General features: G+C 58.0%; 1 protein-coding gene across 2 annotated transcripts; it reads left to right on the forward strand.

Moving 5' to 3' along the window:
• The first annotated feature begins 147 nt into the window (after nt 1–147).
• MTCP1 (mature T cell proliferation 1) lies at nt 148–7,397 on the forward strand. Of its 2 annotated transcripts, XM_054695494.1 has the most exons (5): nt 3,090–3,873; nt 3,982–4,152; nt 4,231–4,810; nt 5,663–5,730; nt 7,046–7,397. In XM_054695494.1, the coding sequence occupies exons 1-3, from the start codon at nt 3,769–3,771 to the stop codon at nt 4,276–4,278; spliced, it is 324 nt and encodes a 107-aa protein (XP_054551469.1). In that variant the 5' UTR covers nt 3,090–3,768; the 3' UTR covers nt 4,279–4,810; nt 5,663–5,730; nt 7,046–7,397. The 2 variants fall into 2 exon arrangements, 1 of the variants encoding a protein (XP_054551469.1); XR_008551943.1 differs by lacking the exons at nt 3,090–3,873; nt 3,982–4,152; nt 4,231–4,810 and adding an exon at nt 148–294.
• The last annotated feature ends 1,423 nt before the right edge of the window (nt 7,398–8,820 follow it).

An 8,820-nucleotide genomic window follows, 5' to 3' on the forward strand; every position in this document is an offset into this window, starting at 1 on the left:
TTTGGAAATTGGGCCCTAGCACGGTTCAGGTCTCACTTCCCGGGGGTTGAGGAGCAGGAGGCGGCCCCCGACTCTGTCCAACTGCCCGGACCTCTTCCGCCGGCCTCGTAACTCGGGGGCGGGCGACCTGGGCCGGAGGCCCCCCCCACCGGCTCGCCCGGCTGCCGTGCAGACCCAGACCCCGACCCGACCCCGATCCTGATCCCGGCTGCAGTGGCCCGGGTGGGGCGTCTGGAAGTTTGAGCCTCGCTCTTCCCGAGGCGGATTAATTAGCCCAAGAAACATTACATTCATGTGAGTAACCTCTGGCAGATGCACTGTTGTTCTGTAGCTGAAAGTCTCACTCTTTAGCTTGGCGGCTGCTCCTTCTGCCGAGCCTTCTAGATGTCTGGTCCTTGGATGCAGGGAAGGGGCAGGGGACTAAGCTTGGATTCAAGGTCGGCGGGCGCCCAGGACGCACACTGCCCGGCGCACCTGCTCTTGACCCTGTCACACGGGGCGGGGTTGTACGCAGCAGCAGTGCCTCGGGTAGAAGTACAGACTCCCCCCTCCTCCCTGGGGAGCACTTCACGTGGCCACAAGAACGAGTCTGGACCCGACGGCCACCTTCCCGCGTGCGCAGCCTGCTGTGTGGGTGTGTGGCGGCCTCTGCCCACGGCCAGCGGACATGGCACTGCTGGGCAAGACATGCGGATGCGGGGCTTTGCTCTTTTCTCCCAACGCAGCCCAGCGCGAGTCTCCCACGGTGATGTGCGTGCAGAATTCACCCAAGGCGCGGAGGGTCCCGGGCCCCAGCACCCCACCATGACTATCTCTAATGGGGAGGCCGGGCTGAAACTTCCCTCACAAAGCCCTGGGGTCATGTCAGTTTTCTCTTAAGGTTCAGCTTTGCAGCCTGCGGCCTTCCTTGCCCTCCTGGTGGGGCAACTGGCCTCTGCTCTCCCTGGGGCTTGCTGAGGGCTCTGCGATCTTCGCAGCAGGCAAGGCCTCTCTGCTCGCAGCTGGCCACTGTCTCACACCCCAGGGCACTTTCACTGGCCCTGTCATACTTGCAGCCACAGGGCGCAGCCCTAACATTCCACACCTGTGACAAGGGTGTCGTGTGACGCACTCAAGTTACCATTTCTGCAGCTTCCAAGCTGTGTGATCTGCAAGCTACCTGACTTGTCTGTGTCTTCCCTGCCCCTTAACTTGGGGTGCTAGAGCATCCCCCCAATCAGGTGCTGTAACGATTACACGTGGAGCACTCAGGAAGTGGTAAATAAGTTACTTGTCCTGACACCCCTGCAGCTGAGCTGTGCTCACAGCCAGTGGGGCCGACTCAGGATCCACAGCCAGGTGCCTGAGGCGGGCCCAGTTCTGGTAGTTTCCTTCACTGTCACTGGATGACTCCATCGACTTCAAATAAAATGTGTGTATTTAATGGATTAATGCTTACAAAGTATTCAAACACCTGGGGGGAAAGCAAATTAGTCTTTTCTAAAAGACACCAAACAGCTCATTCTGTGAAGGAAAAAAGGTGGTTTTGCTACCTAAGGAAGGAAGCCCTTGTGTGTTGGGTGTTGGCCACTGAGCACGTAATTTACAAATGCCTGAGAAACAGCCTTCGTGGACCATAGTGTATGGACACGCTGGCTTCAATCCATTTGAATGTGTAGCCGGACGCATCCATGCAGCGGGACACTTGGGTGTCTATGCGTTGTCCTGCCCCCGGAACCGAACTTGCACTAGAACTTTTAAGAAACTCACGTCAGTTAGGGGCCCGCCGTTTTCTGAACAGACGGCCTGTGAGGAAAATGCTCTCTGCTCGGTATTCGCCATGCTGCGAGCCCGTGACTGCTGGGCCCAGGCCCGTGTGGCCAGGGGAATGAGGGAGGCAGGGAGCCACTGCCAGTGCCTGTGATGCTGGGCTCGTCCCTGCCGCTCCATCTGCGGCTCTGGCTGTGGGCTGCAGGCCCCCACCCGCTGACAGCCACCCATCAGGCCGCCTTTCTTCTGAGAACGTTCAGTAGTGATTCATCAGCCTCTTTGTAGTGATTCAGAGTAGCCCAGCCGTGGGCTCCGGCGTTTGTGCCCTTGTGTCCACTGGAATGATCTCCCTTTGACGTCAGTGCAGCCAGTAAAAGTTCGCTTTGCCCTGAATCGCACGCGTCCCATGCTGCTGCAGGCCCCGGGGTCTCTGAGCTGATCCTGAGCCGTTAACCCTTGGGCACTTTTTAAAATAGATGCTGGACGCAGGTTTTTCATCTGTTCCCGTAGCCAGACTTCAATGCTAGCAGACGCCCTGGCTCCCCGCTCACGCCGCTCCCCCCTCAGGCCCTGGCAGGAGACGCAGAGTAATTCCAGGCGAGAGAACTGGCTTTGACAAAGCAGTCTGTGTGACACGCCAAGCACGTGCCCCCTCCCCCCAGGAAGCCCCCGCTTCTGTCGCTGCTCACAGCGCTGATGACCAGGCCTGCCGCTGACTGCACAGAGAGCAGAGCGGGAAGGTCGTCAGAGGCCAGGCTGTGAGTTGTTTTGACACAAAGGCTGCGATTGCCATAACTGGCAAGAGCTGTGCATGGGGGAGGCAGATACCTGCACCCTGTTCCATGGGGCACACAGGCGGGACCTAGGAGGAGCCCGCTGTTTGGGGGACGTGTGTGTCCATTCGGTGGTGTTCACTGCACCGTGACCGCTGGGAGGTAGTCACTGAAGACCAGGAAGAAACCTGAGGTGGGGCTTGGGATCGGGAGAGGCAGTGGTGGTTCCGGAGAAGGGCCTTCGCTTTCCGGCCTGTGACATGGGAGCACGCACAGGCGAGGGCTCACAGACCCCCTCACTACGGTGGCAGAAAGGCCGTGGTGGCTCCCTGAGGTGAGACTGTGTCCCCGCTCTGGGCAGGTTCACTTTCCCTCCAGGGAAGGTGAGCAACACGGCCCGGAGCACAAACAAACCCAACGCAGGCAGTCGGCCTGCGCGCGAGGCCTGGCTTGGCGCGTTCCTCCTCGCAGCTGCCCCCAGCTCGCGTTGTTCGGCCCGGTCTCTGCTCTGGCTTTGGGGTGGGGCAGCCGCCTGTGCTGGGCTGCAGCCGCGTGCCCTAACAGCTCGTGGGAGCAGGTCTGTGTGGCAGGGGCAGGGCCTCCCCCCCCCCATGCCTCCCTGTGCTCTGCCAGCCGCAGCAATGCGGGGAGCGGTGCCGCGGCACTGCGGCCGAAGACCCTTCCTGCCAAGTGTGGCTCGAAATAAAGCCAGGACGTGGATGAATAGCTCTCATTTGTTCTCACTCATCTCTCAACCAGCACGGTCCCAGAGGCCTCGCAAGGCTCGACACCTCCCGGCAGCTCTCAGCCTCCCTCCACGAGCTCCCCCGTGGAGATGCGCAGCCACTGTGCCGGGCCTAAGCACACTGGCACCTGGGCCGTTTACCCTAAAGCAAACTTTTGATCAATTTAGAAACCCCTGCCTCCCCGGTCTCTGAGCGTGGGGACTGCCGGGGCTGGCTTCGACCTGGGGGACACAGCATGTGTCCCGCCACAGAAGTGGGCTCACAGGACCGTGGGCCGAGCTGCTCTGGGCTGGCGATGCTGGCGGGCAGCCACGGCACGGATGCCCGGGCTCTTAGGCAGGAGCTCCCGGCAGCTCTGGTGGTGCTGGGTGCTCGCCAGGCCGGGTCACCGTGCCCACTGGCGAGTCCTTTCAAACCCAAGTCACACCTGTGTCCTGTGCGCGGGCGCTGCAGGCTTAGGTGCAGAAAAGCAGGGCTAGAATTGGAACCCAAAGCCCAGAATGGCAGGAGAGGATGTGGGGGCTCCACCCGATCGCCTCTGGGTTCACCAAGAGGGCATCTACCGCGACGAATACCAGCGCACGTGGGTGGCTGTCCTGGAGGAGGTAACTGCTGTCTACCTACTTACTCATTTTGCTTTCAAACCACTTCCTTCCGGCCAGCCCCGAATTCTGAAGTCTGTGCTCTTGTTTTCCATCACTTCTTCCCACCAGGACACGAATTGCCTCAGGGCACGAGTGAAGCAGGTGCAGGTGCCCTTAGGTGACGCGGCCAGGCCAAGTCACCTCCTCACGTCCCAGCTGCCTCTCATGTGGCAGCTCTACCCTGAGGGGCGCTACATGGACAACAGCTCTCGCCTGTGGCAGATCCAGCACCACACAATGGTACGCGGGCGGCTGGGGCGCTTTCTACTGCGGGGGACTCTCGGCAGCGTGCCCTCTAAACTGTGCTTTTCCTGACAGGTCAGGGGGGTACAGGAGCTGTTGCTTAAGCTTTTGCCCCACGATTAACCTGGTACGTACTCAGCTCCCCTCACCCCACCCTGTCCACGTTGCCCCGTTGTGCCGGCGGTGACCGTCTCTCTCTTCTGCAGGTGCGCGGCCCCAGGACGATGCGCGCCTCCGCCCCTTTCAGTACTTGTCCATCGCCTCGCCCCCCACTGCGGTCCACCCACCGGTGGGCCCTGGGGCGGGAATGGGTTGAACAGCTGCTCACGGACGCAAGTTTAGGAAGGGTCGTGAAGAAGCCCGCAGGTGGAACTGCAGAGAGGGGGCGCAGACAGAGAGCCAGTCCACAAAAGCACGTAGTCAGGACATGTAACTTGAAATTGACTCCTTTGGAGCTCGCCACCGAACCTTCCATGGACGCCATCAGCTGGACCTGGGGCCCGATGAGTCCCAGAGAGTCAGCACCTGCTACAGAACAGCTGCCCCGCTCGCCATGGACTGGGTACTGCCCTCGAGAAGAGCGCGGCTCCTAGGCGGCAGCGCTACCTGTCGCTTCCTTGCCCTGCAACTCACCTGCCTTTCCTTCTCCCAGCCTGTAAATATCTAGGTTTGGCTCCACCGTTCCCATCCCAGCACTGACCTCACTCAGGGGGCCGGGGTGGGGGTAGGAAGCTGATTGCACTGATGAAACTAGCTGCGAAGGCTCCTGGGCCCTTTTCCTTTCTGAAAGTGTGTCTTCGAATGTTCAGAAGTCGCTGCTCAAAATCACGGGCACTGAAATCCCTTCTCTGGCTACAGAGGTTTTAAATAAGTTGGTTTCTGTGAGAGCTCCGCAGTTCGCCAGCACCTTCCTCAGGGCCTGACTAGCGCCACACACTGCTGATTCCTAGGAAAGCGTTCGCTCGCTGATGGGGAATGTTCTCAGTCCAGTACTCGTGATGGTTTGAATACATTAAAAGAGAGCTTTTCCTTTTGAAAACACCTTGGGTACAACAGCTGCGGTGTGGCCAGTCGTTCCTGCCTCGGGCACCTTCTGCCCTTTACCCATTCGCCCTCCCCAGGGCTGTCAGGTGTGAGCCCCCTTTACACAGGAGTCCTAAGGAAAAAGGCTCAAGGAGCTGAACCACTTACCCTGCGGGGTTCTATGAAGGCTGAGGGGTGGGGGGCTGCCGCAGGGCTGCGGCTTGGGCTCCAGGGCTGGCTTGCAATATTCAAGACGATCGAATCGAAGGGTTTTTTGGTCCATGTCAAGTTATTTTTATCTCCCAAACTGAATGAGATGGATGTTGTAAAAATACAGTCGGTTTATCCTGAGTGGGAAGAGTATTTTTAGTGTAATCGTTTTCCAGCAACTGTAACTGCTTGTCTCCAAAGAAAATTCCATCTAGAAGGGCTTTAAAATCTTGATAAACACAAAATAAAAATCTCTTTTTTTTTTTCATTTTAGCTCTCTGGAAATGCCACAGAAGGATCCGTGCCAGAAGCAAGCCTGTGCAATACAGAAATGTTTACAAGGTTGTATTAGGCTCCACTTCTACACTGTGAACTCACTAAAAGAGACCAAACATTCATGTTCTCAGCAGAGAATATTGACTCCTCTCAGAATGTAATGTCTCTGTAACTGTGTCATCAAAGCTGCCGAAAATAAAAAGTGAGGTGATCGCCATCTGGCTCAAGGCCTGGCTAGGCCAGGCTTGCCTGGAGGGCTTCAGCCCTCGCCTGCACAGTGGCAGGGCCCTGGGCTGGGAGGCCCGGGATGCAGCCAGAGGTGTGATCTGAAGCTGAGCAGAGTCCTGTTTTCAAAAAAGACCAGTGACAAATAGGTCGTACTTCACTGCGGCTGACAACTTGCTTTTTTTAAAGCAATCGCATTTGAAGGGGCGGGGTGGGGAGATGGGGGGTCGAAAGTTTTTAAAAAAAAAAAAAAGCAGCCAATGAGTTTTACTGACCAGCGAATGGTTATTGGCAGGACACCGAGCTATGTGAATTTTAAAACTGGCCCCTTCTTCTCGTTCTTCCGAGCGCCAAAACCCCTTGTTTGTTGACCTGTTCTCACCTGTTGCTGCGCAGCGGCCGTTTCATCTGCCCTCTCCTTGCCTTCCTACAACTTTAAGAAAAGGGAAGAAAGTTTTTTTTATGATTTCTCTTCCCCAGTAAATCCCCCATGGTTTGAAGGGGAGACAGGGAGGAGGCCAGTGGCGGGAGAACCGGCACGGCCCTCAGGGCTGTACACAGACGAAGCGATTTGATTCTTTCTTCGCCTCTGAGCCCATTTCGTGTGCGGGGCACGGGCATGGAGGTCTGCAGCTGCTGCGCTGCGGGGCCAGTTCTCTCCTGTCCCGAGCCAACCCCCGCGCAGCGCTGGCACTCCTGGGGTCGGGTCCTGGGGTCGATGCAGAGGGCCAGGCAGGACTCGCGCCTGGGGTCCAGTGGGCCTTCTCCGTACGTGTCCACAATCCTCTCAAAGTGCAAAAGGCCTTCTTAGCCCACAGCTGTGAAAAAGGGTTGCAGTAAGCAAGCCCTGAAGGTCTCACTGGGGAGGGAGGGGGGCACTGTGCAAGCATTCCTGACTCGCCAAATTAGCAAAGGCCCAGTAACCAAAAAGGAAAGAAAAAAAGAGGGTTCCGAGCCAGCACCCCGGGCGAAAGGAGAGTAAGTGTAAACACCTTTGGCCACTTTGTAAATCATGCTTCTTCCTGACAAGCCTCCTGAGTGCTCCAGTCAGGACAAGGCGGCGCACGTGGGTACACCCTTCTCCCACGCCCCTAGGCGAGGTGTGCAGGGCCGCTGGCCCCCAGAGCCCATGACTGAGCTTGGCCTTGTCTTTCAGCCAACAGCTACGCGGAGGCCAGGTGCCAGGCTGTCCTCCAGGAGCTGCGCCAGTGCTGTGCCCGCCTTCCCAGGGGCAGATCGCTGGTCTGCTCAGGGTTTGAAAGAGAAGAGGAAGAAAAGCTGGCACCGAAGCCACTGCGAAGCGAAGTTCTTCGAGAAGTCACAACCGCCCCGAGGCCTCCAGGCTGGTTCTGCTTCTCTCCGACTCTGCCAGGCAGCGGCCAACACCAGACACACGGGTCAGCTCTAAGAGTTAATGGCTCTGCCATCCACGCAGGGCAGATGGAAACATGAGCAGAACAAATGTGTGGAATGTAATAAAACTGAGCTGCTAAAATAAACCTGTTAAGCAAAAGACTTCGGTTCATACTTGTCTCCACCCTGGGAGCAAGCCAGTGTGGCGTGACGGTAACAAGGGCTTTCAGCACACCAGGGGCCGGGAAAGGGGAAGCCCTAGGCCGGGCCAGCCCCCAGCAGGGCCTAGGGCAGGAGCTCAGCTGCCACTGATTTCATCAGCTGTGCCTGGGAGAGGAAGCCCCCTAAAAATGGGAAAGGACGGGGTCTGGACAGTTTCCAGTTTGGGGAGCCAGGACATATGGCCTGGGGAGGGCCCCCAGTCCCACGGGGACAGACACCCCTGCACGCAGATCTCCCCATGGCCCCTCCGCCTCTCGGCATCAAGGAAGCGCCGCACCGTGTTCGGGAGAACACTCGGGGACAGGCCCGCGGGCACGCGCTTCGGACACTCACGTGGCCTCGATGGACACTGCTCGCAGCAGCGCTAAGGGAACGCGAAGCTCCCACGGAGCCAGCTGCAGAACGGGGCACTGGCAACACTCAGGACAGGTCTTTCCAGTTTGGCCTCACCCAAAGGCGCTGCAAGGCAGGCAGCCACAGAACTGGCGTCCCGGTGGCTGATCGACTCTTAGAAGCAATTTCAGCTGTGCGCACACAAAGATCAAATTGGTTTTTGTAATAAACAATTTATGGACCGGGCAGGGTCCGTCAAGCGAGTAGGAACATGCAAAGCAGAAGGGTGCTCTGAACAGAAAGGTGGCGCAGGCGTGCAGAGGGCATCGCCCCACCCTCTGGGCACGGGATGCCGCCACATCACGTCAGGGACGCACTTCACAAGTGTGTGCAGGGCCCACGTGGATGGCAGGGCAGCACAGGGGCAGGGGCTTGGAGGCCCCAGTGGGAGCAGAGGGCGGGCCGGCCTGATGAAAACCAGGCAGTGTGTAATCATGTGTCTGCCGCGCAGACAGGGTTCTCGGGTGCTTGTTTCTGGTGAAACCCTACATGGGCTCAGAACCCAGCTGTTCTTCGAGTAGGTGGGGACGGCCACTGCTTTGTCAGCAGTCTCAATTCAAAACAAGCTGCGTGCCGGTCTGGGGAGCGTTGTCCCGAACGTCTTCGGGGAGGTCGATCCTTCCAGTTGAGGTGACTGATCACTTCACTATTGAGGTCACTTTCTTTGGGGGCTGGGAGGGCCTATCGGGCAGATGACGTGATCAGGAAATGGTAGGCTGACTAAGAGCTCCCTGCTGGGCCTGCTAGCTCGAAACATCCTTAAAGTGAAACTCACCACATGTTGACACAAGGCTGCAGCGTGCTTTCCTCAGGTTCTAGAACCACCACTGAGCATGCCTCCACCCCCACAAAAGATGACTTCTGAAGCAAGAGCGTATGTTCCGACAGGTTGCCTAGGCCCTTGGGCTGCTGTGACAACATACGACATTTGTATTGCCCTGTTCTGGAGGCTGCAAGGCCAAG

Source organism: Talpa occidentalis, unplaced genomic scaffold, assembly GCF_014898055.3.
Source record: "Talpa occidentalis isolate TD23 unplaced genomic scaffold, MPIMG_talOcc4v2.1 talOcc4.15, whole genome shotgun sequence".
In the NCBI taxonomy this organism is placed as follows: domain Eukaryota; kingdom Metazoa; phylum Chordata; class Mammalia; order Eulipotyphla; family Talpidae; genus Talpa; species Talpa occidentalis.